At 46.6% G+C, this 22,152-nt stretch overlaps 1 protein-coding gene across 27 annotated transcripts in view; it reads left to right on the forward strand.

Moving 5' to 3' along the window:
- Positions 1-10,782, forward strand: part of PAX6 (paired box 6) — a 19,486-nt gene extending 8,704 nt beyond the window's left edge. For 13 of the 27 annotated variants that reach the window (XM_068194766.1, XM_068194767.1, XM_068194775.1 and 10 more), the window contains 7 exons: positions 406-571; positions 4,887-5,045; positions 5,834-5,916; positions 6,163-6,313; positions 6,436-6,551; positions 8,637-8,787; positions 9,664-10,782. In XM_068194766.1, coding sequence (XP_068050867.1) covers positions 406-571; positions 4,887-5,045; positions 5,834-5,916; positions 6,163-6,313; positions 6,436-6,551; positions 8,637-8,787; positions 9,664-9,749 — 912 coding nt within the window. In that variant the 3' untranslated portion in view covers positions 9,750-10,782. Of the gene's footprint in view, positions 1-213; positions 304-405; positions 572-4,886; positions 5,046-5,833; positions 5,917-6,162; positions 6,314-6,435; positions 6,552-8,636; positions 8,788-9,663 lie in introns of those variants that run through there. The other 14 variants (XM_068194769.1, XM_068194777.1, XM_068194781.1 and 11 more) reach the window with 3 other exon arrangements.
- Positions 10,783-22,152: the final 11,370 nt, after the last annotated feature.

Consider the following 22,152-nt stretch of genomic DNA (forward strand, 5'->3'; position numbering starts at 1 on the left):
GCCTTTAAGGAGGGGAAAAAAAAAATAAAAAAACAATATGCGGGTCACCCCTGCGCCTGGCGCCTCAGGACTGCAAGCATCAGTGGGAGCCATCACTCTGGTTTTGCAGGGTTGGGTTTGGGGCTTTTTTTTTTTCCCTTTGCTTTTTTTTTTTTTTTTTCTTCCCCCCTCCCCCGTGGTTTGTTTGTTTGTTTGCACCACCACCACCACCAGCAGTGAGCGAGTCGGGGCGGCTGGGACTCGGCGGTGCGGGGCGGCCGCAGCGCGCAGCCCGCGCTCAGGGAAGCCTTGACTTGCGCCCAGGTCGAGCCGCCCGCTGCGCAGGGGGACGCGGGGGTTGCGCGGGTGCCTGGCGGGGAGCGCGCTACCGCACTACCATTGCCTTTCCTGTCCTTTGCCTTCCAGGTGTCGTCGATAAACAGAGTCCTACGCAACCTGGCTAGCGAAAAGCAACAGATGGGTGCCGACGGGATGTACGACAAGCTAAGGATGCTGAACGGGCAGACGGGGACCTGGGGCACCCGACCCGGCTGGTATCCCGGCACCTCGGTACCCGGGCAGCCCACACAAGGTAAGGGACAACGCGGTCGCCGCTCCCCAGCCCGGGGTGGCCCGGATCGGCTCGGTTCGGCCTCGTCCGGTGGAGGTGGCCCCGACGCGGGTCCTCCTTGCCCCTTCGCCGGGCGCAGGGTGGCGGGCGTTCGTGCCGCCGCCTCCCTGGGCGGCTGCGGGCAGGTGTGGGTGTCCGGCCCCGGCCCGGTGGTGGGCAGGGGAGCCCGGCAGCATCCGCTGCCAAAGCCGCGTCTCCGCCGAGCTGCGGTGCCGGCGGCCGGGCGGGATCCGGGGCTGAGCCTTAAGCTCGCCCATCGCCCCGGTAATTAGGGCTCCCGCTCCCTGCCCGGGCCGCCTTCCCGCGCCGGGGTCTCTCCCCAAAGCCGGGGCGATCGGTAACTATCTCCGTAGGGCTGATTATAATTCCTCCTCAATGGACCCGAAACAACTTTGTAAATATAGGAAACTGTTTATCCTGAAGATTAATAGGTATTTGTTGTAGGAATGACAAGGGGATAATATGAAGGATAATGGGATGTTACGTTACATACTTAAGATGGTTAATGGCTTCTTTTTGAATGCGGGCTCTGTTGAGGCTCGGCTCTCCCTGGCTCTGGTCATTCCTTTAGAAGAGGTGTCTATATACAACAACCTGCTTTTTGTTTTCACCCCGCAAGGAAAAAAAATCGGTAACAGTGTGCGGAATATCTGGTACAAAGGATGTTTCTGTCACACGCAAGAATTTGTTATGGGAACAATTCTGTCGCTATGTAATTGCTCATTAGAGATCGTTTTGTTTCTCATTAAGGCGACATGAATAAGCGTCTAGTTGAAGGAGACAGCTGTAGAAATGTTCCACAGGAGACCTCTGGACACGATATGGCACCGCTTGCCAATTAGACATGTCAGTTTTAAGAGAAGAAAACAGTCTATGAAGGACACTAGAAAGATAGAGCGGAGCCCTCGCTTCCCCCCACCCCCACTTGGGTGTTGTTTTGTTGTCCGGTTGCGGGCTTTTCCTCTGGCGTTTTGTTTTGCCCGATGTCCACCCCAGCAGCCGGGGCGGCTCCTGCCTCCAGCCGCCCTCTCCTCGCCCTTACCTGCGGCGCCCGGGCCCGGCCGCGCTCTCTCGGCGGCCCCGGCGCCCTTCGCTCGCTGCCCGCACCGAGAGGCGAAGCGCGGAGCGCTGCCGCGCAGGGCAGCGCACCCTCCGCCCCTGCGGCTCCCGGCGGCCGGGCGCCCTCCGCTCCCGCCGAGGAGCGCTTTTGGGGATTTATTTATTTTTTGTCTTAGGAAAGGCGCTAAATGGGGAATTTTCGGGCTCCCCTGCCGCAGAGCGGTGCTCGGAAGCCCAGCCCTTGCGCGGGTGCGGTGCGGGCGCACCTGGGCCGCGCTGCGGCGGAGCATCCTGTGCCCGAGGCGGGGCCTGGGGGGGCCGGCGGCTCTTTGGGGGCCAGTGGTGGCCCCTTCCCGTGGCGCGGGGACGAGCGCAGTTTCCGCAGGGGAACGCGGGCCCCGGGCAGGGGCGTGCGCGGCCGGAGGACCTCGGGAGCCCTGTCCGAAATCCCAAAATGAAGCGGTGCGGAGCGGGCAGGGCTGGCTCGGGCCGCGGGCGCGGGTGTGCGTGGGCAGCAGAGGCGAGGGGGAGGCAGGCAGGCACTTAGAACATCCGCCTGGCAAAATTAAAATTAATAAAATGGATTTCCTCTGGAATATTCATGCTCCCTCTAATGTTTTTCCCTTGCAGGGGTATGTTACTGGATTTTAAGAGTCCATTACTCAAAAAGCATAAGGCGAGGTTAGGTCTCAGAGGGGTACAAATATGGTCTCAATCTGATAAACGCCATGCAGCAGTGAATAAAATAATGGATACATGAGGGCTGACAGAACAAAAAGAGACATCTCTATCCGGGAGAAATTCTCCAGTGATTTAGTGGTTTTAGGGATCACCGAGACACTGTTTCTTATCTTTTTTTCTCCCCTCCCTCTCTTATAAGACTAAAGCCTTCTATAGGATTTAGACACTTTCTCTTTCAACAGATGCTACAATGTTTTGATCCCGGCTCTATAGCTGAGAGGTGCTGCAATTGGTTTGCTATCTTTTTTTGCTTGTTTTCCGCCTCACTGATTAAGACACTAAGAAACTAAGGAATGATTTTATTTCCCAGCGTCTTTTTTTTTTTTTTTTTTTTTTTTTTTTTCCAGGAAACAAATCCTATACCCAGCGTCAGATGGTCTGGCTATAGGATAATAGGGACGGACATTCACTTGCTTTCTTACGGATTAGGTCTGGAAGGTGGAACAGCCCTATTGAGATCGCTTCTTTTAGGGGCTTTTAAAAAAAACCAAACAACCAAAACCCAAAGAAAAAAAAAAAAAAAAAAAAAAAAAAAAGAAAAAGGAAAAAAAGGGGTGTGTGTCTAAAAAGAAGATATCTTAATTGTCCGGGACAGGGTTGGAAATGACCATAAGCGAGTTTAGGTGAAACTTTAAGTTGGCTGAGAGATTTTTGGGGAGACGGCGAGCGCACCGAGACGGGGTGGCAAAAAAGTACGGCCTCAAAAGTTTGGAGCGGGCGCGCCCGGTTCGGGAGCGGCCCGGTGGGCTCCCTCCGCTCCCCGGCGGGTCCGGGGCGCTCTGCGGAGCGCTCCCCGCTCGGGGGGCCGCGGCCATCCCCCCGGGCGCCCCCCCGGCCCCCGGGCGCTGCGGGCGCGGCCCGAGCGGACAGTGATGGATGAGGGCGGTGGCGGAGGTGAGCGCGGCCCCTCCGCGGGCGGGCGCGGCCCCCGGCGCTGCCACCCGCGCTTGGCAGGGCGCTGCCCCGCCGCGGCGGCCGTCCCCGGGCCCGGGGCTTTGTGTGCCCTGAAAGGCGGCTCCCCCCGCCCCCCCGCTATTCACCCGCCGCCGGCCGCCTCAATGGGGCTGCGGCCGCCCATATGGTGACCACGGCCGCTGAATCCCTGTGTTTAAATGGAGGAGAAAGTTCGGGTTTTAAAACATTTCAAAGTGGTTGAAAGGGTCCCACCAGATCCTGTCACAATTCCCCCCGAGCTTTGAAGGCCGGGGCCATTGTTCGCCGATTATAAATGATATTACTTTAAAGTTGATTTCCCACAATATTTAAAGGATGTCGCGGGAGTGTCGCTATTTATTTTTGGCGTAACTTTTCAAGGGAATTAGCATAAGTAGCCCATGCGTCCCTCACCCCGGCTCCCTCTTTATGCGACATCAAAACGCTTCGAAAAATATGCTTTGAAAGGAGAGGGAGAGCTCATTTAGGACAACGACTTCTCTGCCTCGCCGGCAGCCTCCGTCCCTCCGGCCCCGGCGGCCGGGGGTGCCCGCGGAGCCCCCCAAGAGCAGCCGGCCCCGGGCCGCAGCCGCCTCCTCCCGGGCGCCGAGCACAATGAAACTTTCCCCTGTTTAATGACAGAAATTACATTAAAAGTGGTGGAAATGCCCTAATTAAAAATGTACCACTTAAATGATATGCCAAACGTTCAGCTGCAGAACAGCGTATTTAGCTAGTTAGTGAACTCGCTACTATTTCTTTTAAAATTACATGTTAAAATTTTAAAAGAAATCTTACTTTTCTCTGGTGCAACACATTACAAAGAATGGACAGTCCTTTTATCTAAATATAAAATTCCATTTTCAGCAATTATAGCCTGTTCTTGGTGATGATATAATTACAGCTGTGCTCAGTAATAGGTGTCAAGGCAATGCACACTCATACAATAGTTGAATAAAACTGCAGAACAATGCAGGCACTTCTAAATTCACAACCTTTAAAATGAAATTGACTGTGCAGAATTCAAATAAAAACTGGATAAATATTTTTTTAAAAAGATTACAAGCTTGGTTTGGTTTCTTAATAGCATTTTCTGCAAACCTATCAACATCTAATTGATTAGATAGGAATTACTGATTATAGATAATCTGAAATACTGAACATCACTATTTTAAATATAGCAATAGGTAAATAAATGCAGCAGACGGAGGAGACTGCCATGGCACTCCAGCAGGGATTCATGGAAAGAATCAGTTTCAGGGGAAAGTATTTTTATGCAGGTTTTATTCCAGAGGGAAAACAAAATGAAATTAAGACCGGGTGATCATAATTCCTCATCTCCGATGTTTACATAAGGCTGGAAACCGAAATGTTTCCGTGTTACCTGTGCCATTAGCGCCGTGCTGCTTTGATACCCGAGACATTTTTAAGGGAGCGTGTCAGCAAACATGGCTGAACTCGTTTCCAGTTGCATTATTTCTCTGATAGGGATCTTCAAACAAGGGTACCTGCATTTCACTTTCTGACTCTCTCGGTTCCACAGATGGCTGTCCGCAACAGGAGGGAGGAGGGGAAAACACTAACTCCATCAGCTCTAATGGAGAGGACTCAGACGAGGCCCAAATGAGACTCCAGCTGAAAAGGAAGCTGCAGAGAAATAGGACATCCTTTACCCAAGAGCAAATCGAAGCCCTTGAGAAAGGTGAGTGACATTTTCCTACGGCTGAAGCAGGAGAGAAAACAAAATGTGCCCTGACTACATTACCAGCTGAATGTAAGCACGGCATTCCTGTGCCTTATATATATATATGTATATATTTAAACTCTGTGGCTCCGTCCGTGCTCTTTTATTCACAGAGCTCCAAACATTCATTGGTGGCCGTGGTGTGCCCTGAAAAGCTGTTAAAATGGTTTCCAAAGGCGAAGTGTTCAGGGCACAGATGACACCAATGCTGCACCCCGGGCTTCTCTTGGGGGGATAACTCTCCTCCCGTCTGCTGTGCTGCATTGCTGGGGAGGTGAGGGCAGGCAGGGGGCTGGCAGAGTCCTCCATGCCTGCCCCCACGCTCACTCCCCATCCCCAGTGCCCGGGGCTGGGAGCAGGTGCCCTTTTCCCTGGCCAGCCTGGGCGCACCTCGCCTCCGACCCGCCGCGGAGCTTTGTCCTCCATTTGCGCTGTTATTTAGCAACGTGCCATTTCACTTCTTGGTGACAGGGTCAGAGCTGCCTTGGGGACACCCTCAGTGGAGGCAGAAGCCCTTGCTGCTTCTTGAGAGATGCAGCATTGCACCCAAGCCTGCCCATCCCCGTGGCAATGCTCCCCAGCAGGCAAGGCGTCCTCCTTGCTAGCGCACAGGCAGAAAGCTCAGCTTTGCCCTTACAGTGAAGCTTCTTAGGAGTATTTAGAGCACAGGCAGCAAAGGAGCAGCTCTGGTTCTGCAGTCAGCCACATCAACTCTGCAGCTAATGCAAGAATATTTCCTTCTGCAGAATTTGAGAGGACCCACTATCCTGATGTGTTTGCAAGAGAGAGACTAGCTGCTAAAATAGACCTGCCTGAAGCAAGGATACAGGTACTGATTTGCCCTGCAATTATAACAATTTTTACTATTACTACTCTGATTTTGTTACTTCTGACTTCTCAATGCATGGGGCAACCCATATTTATGATCAGGTATTTGCCCATGTCCCTCTTTTAGGAAAATAGCAGCAGCTGGCTTTGCTTTCACCAGCTGCTTTGCTCTCGAGCTACGTGGAGGAGGCCCTGTGCCTCTAGCCCTTGTAAGGTCACTCACATCTCTCAAATGCTGTATTTCCAGGTGTGGTTTTCCAACAGAAGGGCCAAATGGAGAAGGGAAGAGAAGCTGAGGAACCAGCGAAGACAAGCCAGCAACACTCCCAGCCACATTCCCATCAGTAGTAGTTTCAGCACAAGCGTTTACCAGCCGATCCCACAACCAACCACCCCCGGTAATGCCGCCGACCCGCTCACGTCCATCCATCCTCCGGGCCAAATGAGTCTCTGAGGCTGTGCTGCCAGTTGTAATTGTGGTTAAACTAATGTGTTCATCTATCTGTCTATTCTATTATAGTTTCCTCTTTCACATCAGGTTCCATGTTGGGCAGGACGGACACGGCGCTCACGAACACGTACAGCGCGCTGCCGCCCATGCCCAGCTTCACCATGGCCAACAACCTGCCTATGCAAGTAAGTCCAGTGCCACGCCAGGGCACGACATTCCCTGGGGACTTGGTAGCCCCTGGGCCGCGTGTGGGAGTGTGGGTGGGGACCCTTCCTCTTCACGATGAAGGATTACAGACCCAAACTGCGCTGCAGGGAAACCGGCACCCAAAGGGTTCCTCGGCATCTGAAACGATGCTCTGTTTGGGGGAATTAGAAGGGAATGGGCACTGAAAGATGTGCTGCTCAACAAGCACTTTTCTCAGGTTTTTAAAGAGAAAAGTCCTCAGATTTGCAAGGCAACAAATCTGGGATAAAAAAATGCTGTTTGGGGGAAAAAAAAAAAGTGGTTAACCTCTGGAACTTGCTGATGCCATATTGTGGAAATTGCTGCCTGAATAAGCTGCTGGAGGGATCCGACCTTCTGGATGTAGGTAACGTGGCAGCGGCACATTAGGAACACCTGAGAGAGGGAAGGATGTGATTAGCATCAGTGGTTATGCCAGCTAAGCCAGAATTGCAAGAGCTGTCAATCCTCATGCCTGAAAGCATTAGCTGATCACCAGCTGGGTTAGGAAGAAATCTATTCCTTTGGGGTCTGTTTCTATAGACCTTTCAGATGCAAAATTCCTCCTTTTTTAATGGTGGGGCTGGCCTAGGAAGGTGCTGGCCAATTACGGGAGTTTTACAGCTTTGTCTGAGGCACACAGCATTGACCACTGCTAGAGACAGGCGAGCAGATTAGACAGCCTGACTCCTTCGCTGCGGCAATTACGATGTTACTAATTGCTGAACCAAAATTAACCAAATAAAGTTAGAGTCTTGCAAGTCTGTGGAAAGGACCGGTGTTGGCTAGGTCGCTGCTTCGTGACGCTGGGGGCCGGCGGCGCCGTCCCCGGCAGCGGGCTGGGAGCGGATGACAAAAGATCAAAAGGCTGATAGAGGAGGGGACCCTTGGGAAAGCAGGAGGCCCCTGGTTCACCACTGGGCACCTGGGCAGGCACGCAGCCTCACTGGAAAACGCTGCCTTCGTGGTCACTGTGGCAGGGCAGCCGCGCGGGCTCGGAGGGGGAGCCGCTGGCATCTCTGTGCGGGTGCACGGGGCGTTGAGTGCTCTCCCAAAGCAAGCGGGGCTGCCAGTGCAGCTGGAGAAGGTGTGTGGCAGGGATGTGCAGGCAGGAACTACGTGCAGGCGTGTCGGGTGTCGTGAGCTCGGGGTGGGAATTCCTCATCCCGCTTCCCGCTGGAGCCTCCGCGGGTCAAGGCTGCGCTGGTCCCCACCCACCCAGCAGCCCGCAGCAGGAGAAGCCCCTGCTTGGTCCCTGCCCGGCACTGTGCCATCCCTCTGCCCCTGCCCCCAGCTGCTGCTGCCCCTGGCAAATTGGGCTTTAGGGGTTGGGGTTGAGGTAAATGGAGACGTCTGTTCTGGGATGTTGCTGGCACAGATTTGGGGTGGCTGCGGCTCTGATGGGGATCAGGGCACATGTGTGTATGGGGTTTGGGGGGGTCCCCTTCAAAGCCTCGGTCCCCCCAACCCTGCAGGTGGTCTGTGTGTATGTGCCCCACGCTGGCAGACACGGGACCAGCCCCTGTGCCTCAGAGGAGTGATTTTAGTTACAGCACCAAGTGGGAGGTAACTAAAATGTTAGTTGCATCGTAGTTACAACTACAAGCAAAATGTTAATTACATCGTAGTTACAACTACAACTAAAATGTTAATTTCATTGTAGTTACAGTGCTAAGTGCGAGGTAAGATGCTGGCCCTGTCTCCGGCTGCAAATGGTAGGAGACATCTTCATTTTACATGGATATAAACAAGGGCAGCACTCAGGCTTAGGGATGTAACACCTCCATCAGCATCTGGATGTAGGGATCTGCTCACCAAGCACGTCTGAAAAAGCGCCAGTCACCGTCCACATTGGTTTTTAGCCCAAAAGCCTCCATGAAGGGACTGCTTGGTTGGGCTCCTAAATAGGTCTTTACACCGGGGTGCCTGAATCTGAAACTTGAAGCTCATTTTTTGCTGTCTGAGGGCTGGCACGTCCGTGCCCAAGAGTGTGATGCTGTCTTTACCTGCAGGGCCACTTACCACTTTGTGCTTTGCCCCCACAGCCCCCGGTACCCAGCCAGACCTCCTCCTACTCTTGCATGCTGCCCACCAGTCCATCGGTGAATGGACGGAGCTATGATACATACACCCCTCCTCACATGCAGACACACATGAACAGCCAGCCCATGGGCACCTCTGGCACCACTTCCACAGGTGAGTGACCCCCTGCTCCCCCAGCCTTCCTGCCAGCCTGCCTTCCCTGCTCCAGCCATCAGGCTTTTCACCTGCATTCCCTGTGAGAAGTCTCTCCCCATCACTGGGGGAGGTCTCTCTGTTGGGATAAGTTGCTGCCATACCAGGCAGAAGATGAAAATGTATAACCTTGCAAGCTAGAGCAAAAATTTTTGATTTTTAAGCTGCTTCTTGCAGCACTAGATGGAAAGAAAGCTGATTAACAAAGGTGGTGTGGAAATAGCAGGACAGAGGCAAGCTCTTTAGTGAGGCCCCCATCCCCCAAAATCTTCCCTGTATAATTAAATTCTAAATTAGCATTTATTTCAGCATTAAGTTTCAGCAGAGATACCCACAGTGGTGAGGTTAAGTGTATGTGAAACTGTTTGCAGTACTGGGCACATTTTTACCGTGTCTGTGTCAGACGTTATTTATTGCTAAAGGTTTGAAGTTATCAAAGAGGCAGGGAACCTGTAGAAATATTAGCCCATGCATAAAAAAGGCAAATCGGGGCAAAAAAGGGCAAGTGTCAGCAGAAACAGGAGCAATACAGGCACTTTTCAAAAGAATAGGACAGAACTGTTCAGTGTATTTTGAGCTGAATTCCCAGCTGATACAAATGAGCCCAGGCTCTTGCATTTATGCCAAAGCATGAAAGTTTATTTATTAACTTATAATCAGTGAGATGTGCATAATTTTAAAAATATATACACCCCCCCAGCCCCTGGTTCCACAGGCTGGTAGATGGTGAGATTTGATGTTTACTAGAATACAAGCTCAAATCTGTGAAACCATAAAGTAAAAATTGTGCCATGTATAGAAAAACTAAAATATCCATTTTCCCCTCTCAATTTTCAGGTCTCATTTCCCCTGGAGTGTCAGTCCCCGTTCAAGTTCCTGGCAGTGAACCTGATATGTCTCAATACTGGCCAAGATTACAGTAAAACATGTGTTAATTCCGTAAATGACTATATGGACAACAGTTGGATGTTCAGCAGTATTTTATAAAGGAAGAATGGCTCTCAGAGTACTTCTGTACTGCAACTGTGCCCTATGCTGTAACACATGGAAAAGACTTTCACATGGACCTTTGTACACTGAAGGCATTATATCAGTTGGAACAAATCTTCATTTTGGTATCCAAACTTTTATTCATTTTGGTGTATTATTTGTAAATGGGCATTTGTATGTTATAATGAAAAAAAAAAAAAGAACAATGTAGACTGGATGGATGTTTGATCTGTGTTGGTCATGAAGTTGTTTAAAAAAAAAAAAAAGAAAAGAAAAAAAAAAAAAAAGAAGCCATGATCAACAAGCTCTGCCACGAATTTAACGAATTTAAGAGTTTTATCAAGATATATCGAATACTTCTACCAATCTGTTCATAGAATATGGATTGATGTTCCAAGTTTGTATCATTCCATTGCATATAATTAAACCTGGAACAATACGCACTAGATTTATGTAAGAAAAATATCTGTTGGTATTTCCAAAGGTTGTTAACGGCTGAAGCTATGTGCAAACAGGGGTTAAGAGAGAGCTTCGATGAAGAAAAGAGTTTGATAGATAAAAGGTAGATTGTGTCTTCGATATAATCCGATTTGTTTTATGTCGAAATGTAAGTATTTGTCTTCCCTAGAAATCTCCCAGAATGATTTCTATAATAAAGTTAATTTCATTTATATTTGACAAGAATATTCTATAGATGTTTTATACACATTTTCATGCATCATACGTTTCTTTTTTGGTCGGCAAGAGTTAATTGTTCTTAGATATAGTTGTACTACTGTTCACAGTCCAATCATCTTTGTGCATCTAGAATTCATTCCTAATCAATTAAAAGTGCTTGCAAGAGTTTTAAACTTAAGTGTTTTGAAGTTGTTCACAACTACATATCAAGATTAACCATTGTTGATTGTAAAAACCATGCCAAAGCCTTTGTATTTCCTTTATTATACTATTTTCTTTTTAACCTTATAGTGTGGTGTTGCAAATTTTGTTACTGTGCTAGGTTAACCTCGTTAAGTTTTATTTTTATTTTATTTTCAGTTTTCAGTAAGGAGGGGTTTTTAAGGAGCACTTTGATAGACTTTTAGCCCTTCCACCAGCCTGTAATTTGGGCTGACCAAAAGAAGATAACATTAAGTTTAATTTTGATTTCATTTTCAGTTTTCAGTAAGGAGGGGTTCTTAAGGAGCACTTTTACAGACTTTCAGCCCTTCCACCAGCCTGTAATTTGGGCTAACAAAAAGAAGATAGGTTCACGTATCTAACTGAGAGCAGGAGGAGGTTGTTTATTTAGCTGGGGTTTCTGGGGATGCTCTAAACGAACTCCAGAATCCAGCAGAATTTCCAGAGGGGATTTGCACCGTGCCAGGCCTGTGTCTGTCTGTCCCCATTGTACCTAAAGGACGTATGGACACACGTACACCCAGATATACACCCCCCACTTCTAAAAATTGTTTTTGTTAGGATGCTTAAAAGGGGAAAAAAACAACCCAGCTGTGTTTTTAACAGGCTCTTTGGGAGAGTGAATGCCATCCCTTTATATTGCCACACAGCACAATCTTAGTGTAATTTTCCATTGAACTTGTAACCTGGTTAATACCTCAATGCGCTTTGTGTGAGGGTTGTTAGTGTGGGCGTGGGTGGAGAGCTGCATGTCAAGGAATAATGAGAGAAGACAAATCAACAGGCAACAACAATGCGAGCTGGGACTGGCTAGTGAAAGCTAAAGGCCTTTAGTCACTGGCAGGGAAATCTAAACATTCCCATATCTATGAAGCTGGCTCATTGTGCTGCAGTTGTTACTCTCGATGCTGTGCTGAAAAAGGGATCCCATGATTAAAAAGCCAACGTGCGGGGAGTTTTGAGTCAAAGCACAGGCATCACAAGCAGCCTTTGTAAAGCAGAGATGCCATCTAGGCTGGTCATGTTTTCCTTTTGGCATATTTGTCACCACAGATAGCACTTCACTGGAGACTTGGGGTAGCAGGGCTGTGCTGCTGAGGTGGTTGCAATGCTGCAGATGAGATTAAATGCATGTAAAATCCGAATCCTTTAGGGAAAAAGAGCAGCTTCGCTCAAAGCATGAGATGATAGTTATTAAAATGAAGAGCTTAAAGCAAGCAAACATGAGCTCTGAGTTTGATACTGGTCAGTTTTAAGTATATTTTAAGTTTTAATTACCTGGAAGCCATCCATTCACAAATGTCGAAGAAACGTCAGTTTTAAACTTCTTTAGTATATATTTTTATCAGACCTGCACGTTGTGTATTTATAAGAAAGAGATAGATTGCATTAAACACCACAACAGGCAGGTCCCTCCTCGCACAGCCACCTTGATTCCGGGAACAATTAATTACAGGTACCAACCCAGCACTTCTACAGCTAATTATCGTGTTTATACCTACTAATGCAGTTTGTTATGGAAATGCCAACTTCTGCTCAACCAGGGACGGAAAAGAGCTTCCCATCCCTTCCTCCCCCGACAACTTGTGTGCGCCGGTTGCTGTTTCTGCAGGTGCCGATGCGCGGCCAGAGGCAGCTCCCCATAGCTCTTCCCTGCCCTTCCTGGCTTTCCCCGGCCTTGCAGCTCCACCGCCCGTGGTCCAACCGCCGGTGGCCTCCGTCGTGCAGTCGCCAGCCCTTCCGAAGGCTTTCCCTGGCAGGCTGCGCCGGGGCCGCGGCCCCGCGGCCGTGCGACAAAGCCGCGTGTGCGCGGATGGACCTTGAGATCATTTCAGTGACAGGCCGGCTTGGCCGTGGCGGAGAGGAGGCATTTCTGGCTCACTGGCTCCTTACCGTGCCCTGTGGACGGGGAGAAGCCCCCGGCCGGCTGCACATCGGGAAGAAGCCGGGGCGCTCGGTGCCCGGAGCGCCGCCGCCGCCGGAGCCGCTGCCGTGCGCGCCGGGGGCTCTGCGGCTCACGGGCAGCCTTGCCCTGCTCGCCGCGTCCCCAGCCCAGCTAAGGGGCATCTCCCCGGGTGGGCTGGGGCCGGGAACCCCCAGTGGCTCGGCCCCAGCCCCGCTGCCGGATCGCGGACCCTTCCCGGGGGCCAGGCGAGGCCCTGGAGCGGCCCAAGCAGCCCGGGAGCGCCGCTGTGAGCGGGCAGGGGATGGAGCGTGGCTGCGTGGGGACGTGCTGCCTCGCCAGGCACCGCATCCAGCAGCAGGAGCGGGGCACGAAAATCTTCAGCGTGTTCTCAACAGCCTCTAATACCCATCTTCACCCCCTTTTTTCTTCCAGAGCTGTACTACTTGTGAAGACTGAAATCTGCTGTGATGTATTTGCTCAGTGTAACGCAGCGATTTCCAAGGGTCTCCTCTTTTCACCACTGAAATTAGTGGGAGTTTTGCTATTGATTTCAATAGGAATGAGACATTTCTATGCATTTGGTTAAAATGTATTTCATAATAACACCTTATACTTTATTTATAAGCCCCTCCTAAGGCATTTCACAAATTATAGTCACACAAGAATTGATGTGTGAGTGCTGTCTTAATAACACTGTATTTTGTGTTTCAAATATTGTGTTCTAGATACAATATTTACATTTACAAGTGAAAAGGCTGCTAACCTAACAGTTATTGTTCAGAGCAGACAGATGATGAGCCATACATGCTGATGGCGAAGCAGACATGCATGGGTACCACACGTGCTGGAGCCGCCTCGCACCGAGCACACACCGCCTTTAATTGCTTTTAAAAGGTAAGCACCAGCCAGCATGTGCCCTGCCGCAGGAGGCAGGGAGAGCTGTTTTCTCACTCGGGGTGGAGCGCTGAAAGGGGGTTTCCCCTCTTCTTTTTAGCTAGGTTTTTTATTTATAAAGCGAGCAAAATGCCCCCATGGGCTGGTTCCCTTTCGGCAGCCTAACACGGGATTTATTTGTGGGGGCAAGATTACGGTAGCAGACAACGACCCGGGACTGATAGCACATTGCCTCCCCCAGGCTTTCCAGACATTTGGAAGTCTCATTTCACTCACGTTCAATGGCCAAAGGTGTCTGGCTTTTTGTGTTTTTTTTAAAAATGATTTTTTTACTCTTACCGACTAAAATATATTTTCTCCCTTTCTCTGGGTAATTAATATGTGCAGTTTAGAGTTATGTTATGGATTAAATTAGTTCCATTTTTCCATGGTAAAAACAGCACTAGAAAACCAGAAAATGTGCGGTTCTTTTAATTTTTTTTTTTTGTTCCCCAGTTCATTTCCGTTTGCTTTTGTCCTCAGTTTCAGCAGTTGAGCCTTGTGCCACATGCAGCTGATAAGGTTTCTCCGCTCTGGGAATGGTGTAGGATCTCCTTTTAAAATAACTCTTCTTTGCAGCCCTGTTTCTGATCAGAGTGTGATTGGCACCTACAGACACCCCAAACAACACCCCCCTCAGCTGGAAACAGGGGAGGGAGTTGGAATTACACGTGTGGGAGGGGAGCCTGTGGTGGCTGTTTGGTCTTGTTCAGAGGGAGAGAAGGCACTGTGAGAGTGTTTCTCTGGCTGAAGAGAGCAGGAACCCCTAAAGCCCTGCACTGCCCTGTGGCAGAGCCATGCTCCTCCTCTATGGGCAGAAAACAAAGCATGGAATGCAGCTCCTTTTGGAGCTGGAGAATGGTGCTAGGCAAGTCTCTCACATACGTTACCATTCAGAATTTCTTTGAGAAAACAGGGGCTGGAGGAACCTGCACGAGATGCACAGTAGTACAAAGATAGTACGGTCTGGATAGGAGCCAGGTTGGCAAGTGCCTGCTTTAGAATGTAGCTTAAAATAATTCCTCCCCCAACATTCTCTTCTTGGCTGTGAAGAAAGAAAACCCCGGTGCCTAAGCAGACAGTTAGGGTAGCTTACCCCAGATAATTCACTATCCTAAGATAGTTTGCAAAAGTGATCACGTGGAAGATGAAGGTGCTTTCCTAGGATCTGCAGAAATGAAACCCCAGAGCAATGAAGCCATCGGATCAGTCTGGTAATACATGCTGCTGATGTGTTGTAGATTTCCATGAAACCCCCAGCTGCCAGAACCCCTGCTGTTTCTTTGGAAGGTGGTGGAAATCCCCAAGAAATCTGCTTTCCTTCAAGCTTTGACCTCTGATGACTGTGTTTTAGCACACGGAGAATTTCAGGGCCTTCTGTGCTGCTCCCTTTCCCCATCCTGGTTATATCCCTGGTGAGAGGATCATGATGTTGAAAATGAGTGTCTGATGCTGGCAGGCTGTGTGCTGGAGCTGCTTTGCCCCCACAAAGGACCCTGATACCGGTTTTGCTGGGCTGGTAGAGGTCTCTGGTGCTGGAGCCTCACCACTTGGGTCAAACTGTAGGAGGGTCAGATGGTGAGCAGAGGTTTTGTGAGTGCCCCAGGAGGATCCTTGTTACCTTCAGGTGCCTGACAGGAGCTGTAAGTCACCTGGAATCCTCCAGCAGAGGTTGCAATTGCCTCCAGGCACCTGACAGACCTCACGTACTCTCTGGCAGCTAAAATTGGTGAGGGTTGCAAATTGCAGCTCTTCCTCTCCTGGGACATACAAGCTTTTCCAGCTGCACCAGAGAAGTTTGTAGATTCACAGATAACCTCCTTCAGGTCAGGCCTACACCAATGGATTTTGAGAAGTTTATGAACAGTTATTCCACAGAAATTACCTACAGGGCAACAGAAGGGCTCTGATTTACATGGAACTGCATATAGATAAACATGTTCATCCTGTTACAATAAATATGTTAATTTATAATGAGTGAAAAAAAAGATATATTTCTCTCTGTAACTGTTTATGTTTTACCCTTTAGATTTTACTTGGCCAAGTTGGATTCATACTCAGTCTGTATTCTGCAGCTTTGTGCTTCAAATACTGCAGGGGAGGGTTTATTTATTTTTAAAACTCCCCCTGTCAGACTGGATTAAGTAAAAAACCCTGCCATTTAATTTTTTTTTTGTTGTTGTTTTTAAAGAAGCACGTTGTCCACTTTGATTTCTCTGAATTTAAGTCAACACTGCTTCTTTTCTTTGCAAAGTACATTTTCAAACCCTTAGATTTTTATTTAAACTAAGTTTTTGTCAGTTCTGATGATTTTCTGTATTATGATTCAATTGCTCTCCGTGAACTGCTGTTGGTTTACACCTGTTTGGGCCAGGGAATATTTAAAACTTCATTGAGACTTATACAGTCAAGGACTGCAAAATAACTCCCCTGAAGTAATTGTGGCTCCATCCACTCTCCTCCCTGTGCTTCCATCCTTTTTCCCCTCTTTTCCCTCTGTTTTGCTGGGACAAGTTCTATCTGCCTGTGTGAACTTGGAGAATCAATAATGATGTTTGAAGCCCCTCAGCCATGAACCTTGGTGATTTGGGATGAACCCCCTGGTTTTGAGCTGGCTCCTGGGAAGACTCCCACACAATCTCCCACACAGATGGACTTACTGCTCTGCTGTCTCCACGAGTGTGCTGCCAAAATCCTCCTCGTGCTGTCAAAATCCTTCTCACTCAAGTAGTTTTCCAAAATTGCTGAACTGTCCTGCACATAGGCTGGGAAGAACCACAAATGGAAATTTCATCATGCTGGAGAATTCTTCCAAATGCTTTCCACTCTCTGTCACTCCCTATCTGGTCTTGGCTGAGTTTTATTTATCAGTGCTGTGCCCAGCTCTGGACTCCTCAGCACAGGAGAGACGAGGAGCTCCTGCAGCAGATCCAGGGGAGGGTAGCAAAGATGATGAAGGGACTGGAGCATCTCTTATGAGCATGGACTGAGGGAGCTGGGCCTGTCCAGCCTCCAGAAGAGATGGCTGAGAGGGGATCCTGTCAATGTCTGTCAGCGTTTGACGGGAGGCGTTTTCCATGGTGCTGAGCAATAGCACACGAGGCAACGGGCAGAACCTGAAATGCACAGGAAACTCCACCTGGACACGAGGAACAACTTCCTTCCTACCTGGCTGATGAAGCACTGGGACAGGCTGCCCAGAGAGGCTGTGGAGCTGCCTCACTGAGATATTCCAGACCCATCTGGACACAGTCCAGTGCTCTGGGATGGCCCTGCTTGGGCAGGGAGGCTGGACCTGCTGGCTCCCTGTGGTCCCTTCCAGGCTGACCCATCCTGTGTTTGTGTGATTAGCTCACCTCTTCCGAGTGCAAGGCCGTGCTGGTGGCAGGAGTTTCGTTACACAGCTGAGGAACCTTTGTGTCTGCCAAGTTCACCTGCTGGATGCACGGAGGTTGCTGAATGTGCCCAGGAAGGAAAGGGATGCACTGAAACTTCCCTGGTCAGGAATGAAGTGCTACAGCTGCAGTTTCCAGCTGAGGCTGCGAGCTAGAGACAGTGGAGCTAGAACTGGTGTCAAGCCCTGCTAGAAGAATCCCTGGCCTGATTTAAAACAGGTCAGGAAGCCAAATTTGTTTTGTAGCTATGCAAGAATGATGCCCTGCACAAACAGCCCTGGCCTATGAGTAGAAGCTCTGACTTGTTTTGCATTAAATGAATGCATTCTAAGAACTGCTGAAAAGTTTCACTCGAGCAATACATTTTCAACAGGTTTACAGCTCTTTCTCCACACAATAAACTATCTCAAAATATAGGCACTGAAAACTGCTTGATTTCATACCTAAATTCAATCTATTCATCCTTTCTCTTCTTCTCTGAGTCCAGCCCCATGAAATTCCAGCAAGATCTTTCTCTAGTGCATCTGCTTCAACCTGACTTCAAAAGAAATATCTGAAGGTGCACCAAAATTCACCCATTTGAAGACTTTTAAGACAATACCTCTGGCACTCTAAGTGCTGAGAAGATTCTGAGGCTATGAACATTCAGACTCAATGCCAGCACAGAGACTTTTTTTTTTTTAATCTTGCTATATTTTGGGTTTTACATTTATCTTCAATACCAGAAGAGACTAAAACACATTTTTTTAATATATAGAGGAATATGCAGTTAAAAATTCTCTAGATCTGCTAAATTGTGAAAGATCCTCTGGACCTTACCTTATCAGGTTGTTCCTGGTCTAAATTATCGCTGACCTCTCTGGAAGAGTTTTGAGATTAAGTTCTGCAGGTCCAGAAAATCCTCATGCAATAAAATGCTGAAAAGATAAAAGGTATCTTTGTTTTGATATGAACAGGAGGTCTGTAAATTAGTTTGATGTGCCTGATAACTTTCACAGTTTAAATAAGCAGCCAAGTTTTCAGTAGATGCTCCAGGATGCTTGATGCCCAAGAGTCCTGAAAGTTCCATCTACTCAGGTGCTGAAATACAAGGTTTTTTCTCTTTTTTTTTGGAAAAAGCAAAACAGTCTAACATTTGCTTATATTAAATAGAACTTGAAAAAAAAGAGTGGTGGAATTTTTGTTTTCTGATCCCCTCACCATGCGAGATGCCTTTTTTCCTAAGATGAAGAGGATTCACTTTCATTCTTTTCTTCTACACAGGTACATTTATTATTGAATAAGCACTATCATGTGCTCAGTGTGATTAAAAAAAGAAGGGTAGGCAGGCCCTGCACTCATGTAGCTCGCCAGAGAAAAGAGAAATCCCAGGAGATGGCATGGGGGATAGGACTTGTTTCCACCATCTCTTAAAGGCATAAAAGCATTTTCTTTCCCATTTCTGTTGTGCTCTGTAGCTATGATGTTTCTCCAGCACAGGTAAAAGAAGAAGAACACTTCAACTAAGTTTTTAAGATATGATCCTGGAGAAATACTTGTTTAATACATGTGAGTGTGTGGTTGAGTTCAGTTCTTGTAGTACAGCCACATTTTTAATGGGATGTGGTTTCAGAGAAACTTGGTTAGCAGCTCCCCTTCCAGCACTGGCACGGCAAAAGATTATTTTGAGTTAGGCTTTTGCACTTTCCCAAAAGCTGTGTTTGGAACAGCATCACTACGTAATATTAAATTTAAATATTAAACCAGTTGTGTGCTACCACAGGTATCAAATCTGGAGTAGCTGAATGCCCATTTCCAGATGCTTGTAGCTACTGTTACAGAAAATTGAATTTAGCTGCACCCTGCAAATTGCTTTTGAAATGTCTTTACAAACAGAGAAAAAGACTTATCTAGGATAATATTCTTCTCATGTTCCAAATACTTATATTTTGAAAACCTCAACACAACAGGAATTATATAAAGAATTCTTATTTGACATATTAAAGGCACAACATTTTAAATTTCATTACTGCTTTCTTGACTGTGTGTCACAATTTCTGTAAAGATCAGGTTCTTGTGCTGAATTGGGAACATCTTCTCTGGGATGAATCCATTGTTTCCCTGCTGAGCCTGGTGGTTTCTGTTTGTAGCCTGCTAAAAAGTAGGAAGTTCTGATTAAAAAACTGCAATAAACAAAACCCCCTCATTGTTCAGGCTCTGAGCTGGAGTGAAGATGGCACAGATTTCCCTCCAAGCCAGCAAGGGGCCCCTGGAGATGCCAAAAGGAGCTGGGAGCACATTGCCACAGCCTGGCAGAGGAGGCTGTGCCATCCTTCAATTACCTGAGCTGCTCCCCTTGGTTAAATATTTGCCTTCAAGTCAAAGGAAGACAGAACTGAAAAAGGATGTTATGTACACAGGAGCTTGACAGGCACAGCGTTGTCATGGGGAAAAGGCACAGAAAATCATCAGGTGAACATTTCTCTGGGTTCCCCGGTCAAAACTGCTGCTGCTGCAACAACTGAAATCTGCATTTTATCCACACTATCCACACTGTATCTACACTTTATCTGCCCTCTATCTACCCCATATCTGCCCCATATCTGCCCCATATCTGCCCCATATCTACATCTCTCTACCTGCTATCAGGTAGCACACCCAAAGCCCTGTCTCACCTCTCAGCCAGCTGGAGTAGCCAAGCCACTGTCACGTGTAGTTGTAACTGATAGGAGATTGTGGAAGAAAAGAAGAGAAATTTTGCTCCATTGTGAGCAATGGACTTGTAAAAGATTTTTAAAACTTGATTGAGAGCTTATATGGTTTTGTATATCTGTATATGAATACTGAGATAAAGTGGATTAAGTTAAGAAGACTACGACTTAAGAAGACCACGACTTAAGAAGACCATGACTAAGACTTAAGAATAGAGATGACATTGTGAAGAGAGAGATTAAACTGGATTACATCTCTTATATCTCACCCTTCTACGAGACTAATAATAGAATAAAATCTTTTAAAACACCTCTCAGTTACCCCATCTTTATAAAACTAAAAATCTTCCAACACTCATGTCTTTGCCTTAGGTAAACAACACTGTACCATCTGCCTTCCCTAAAACTCACTTTACAAAGCACATTTAGTGACTGAGAAAAAAACCAAACTAATGCAGATTTGTAGAAGGAGTTCTTTTTATTACTCAGTTTGTCAGCTTTAATATTACCCTGCTGAAGTTTTGGAAACTGAAATCTTACAGATGCACAGGGCACACATATAGGCAGATGCACACTAACAATTATCAGGTAATATCTTAGCTAGAAATGGCACTGTGACTTTAATGATATTTTCTCCTCTGTATGTTAAGTCAATGACCTATTTAAATATGTTGGCAGCAATTTATATGCCTTGTGACTTTATATTCCACAAAGAAATACTGTGTTTTGTGTTATTTACATTAAAAAGATGTACTATGTAAAACTTCACCTTTGTTAAAAATCACTTTATCCTAAGTATTTGAATTATTTCACACTTTCAAAAGGCAGAATTATGTATCTAATGAGAACTTCCATTCAGTGTTACACATAATACAAAAAGAGAAAAAATGTTTGAGACATCAATGATAATATTTAAAATATGTTGGTATAGGAAAGTAGATGTCTTTTTTCTCCACTAAACTGACAGTTCAGTTCTGAAACTTTATTTTGAAAAGATTTAGAAAGGATTTGTGTCTTTAGAAATTAAAAATATAACAGACATATCTAAAAAATATAGAAGAGAAAACCTGATTGTTACTACTAATGAAATAGCTGATGACAAAATAGTAGTCTTTTTGATTTTGATCACAAAAAATAAACTGGTAGTGACAGGATATGATGGATAGATTTGACATCCTGGCAAATCACTGTCATTGATTCAATTATTCTAATTCAGAATAAAAGCTGTATACAGTATGTGTTTATGCTACAGTGGAGTTTTTTAAGTGATTGACGTTCATCATATTAGTTAGACAGTTTTAAAAGCTATGTCTTTGTTTTACACAGTCTTGTCACGAAAAAAATAAAGTAGAACCTGGATTGCAGAGGGAAAAAAAAAAAAGCAAACCACTTCCCCAAGTCTTGGCTCCAAACCCATCAAAATATGTTACCATGATTGCATCCTATTAACACGTTCTTTGAAGACTCAATTTCACTCCAGCCATGTAATACACTATTATAAAGACTAAATTTTGAAACTGTAATGCAATCTTACAGCTGGGTGGCTCGGAAGTTCTGCAGAGAAGAAGATATTACCTTTCAAAATGGAAGTCAGCCTCAGAAGAAAGAATGCAAACCACTCTAATTCCCAGGTCAGCTTTGCTTCACTGTTCCTTTGTTTGACGAGGGAGACGCAGGGATACACAGAGAACAGTTAGGAGTTCACAAATTGTGTATGTGAGGGTACAAAAGCCTGAATTACTTGTGTATTCTGCCCTGCTTTAGACCAGCTCGCTGTGATATCCTTCCCCCAGCTCAAATGCACTCTTCTGGTTTCCCAGCATTAACGTAGCTGTCGGTTTGAATTTCCATCTTGAATTATGTCTGTTGACATAATTTCATAGCGCTGACTTCAATTGTTTAGGATTACTGTTTTGAACTACATAAGGAAATCAGTTCTTTCCTCTCTGGTTAGGAAATTCCATTCAAGTGCATTTTAATGCTTGTAGTAAGCCATAAGGCAAAGAAATTATCTATAATATATTCTGATTTAAACACCCCCATCCTCAATTACTGGCATATTAGAATAAAAATGATCTTATATATTATACATTTATGATTACACATTTAAGAATGGTGTTTCAATTACAGAAATGAAATGTGTAGTTTGCTGTTTGAATAACACATGACAACAAATTGCTTAGTTCCATTCCTTTATTTCAATAAACCCATTATTCATACAAAATATTTTATGTAAGTATATAAACATTTTTTTTGGGAAAAAATATCCCTTTATTTCTAATGTAAAAAAAAATATAAATGAAAGGGTAGTTGCAATTTTTGTATTTTAAGTAAAGGAACAAAATACAACCTGTTTCCAATGGAGCAGAACAATGGCAGGACCCAACATAACAGAAGCTTTAATGAAAAGCAAAACCCAAACAAGACCAAATTTAGTAAAAAGAAACCAGAACAAACACGGGAAAAAAAAAAAAAAAAAGAAAAAAAGGAAGGCATCACATGACAACACATG

The sequence above is a fragment of the Anomalospiza imberbis genome, chromosome 6 (assembly GCF_031753505.1).
Source record: "Anomalospiza imberbis isolate Cuckoo-Finch-1a 21T00152 chromosome 6, ASM3175350v1, whole genome shotgun sequence".
NCBI classification, from domain to species: Eukaryota; Metazoa; Chordata; class Aves; order Passeriformes; family Viduidae; genus Anomalospiza; species Anomalospiza imberbis.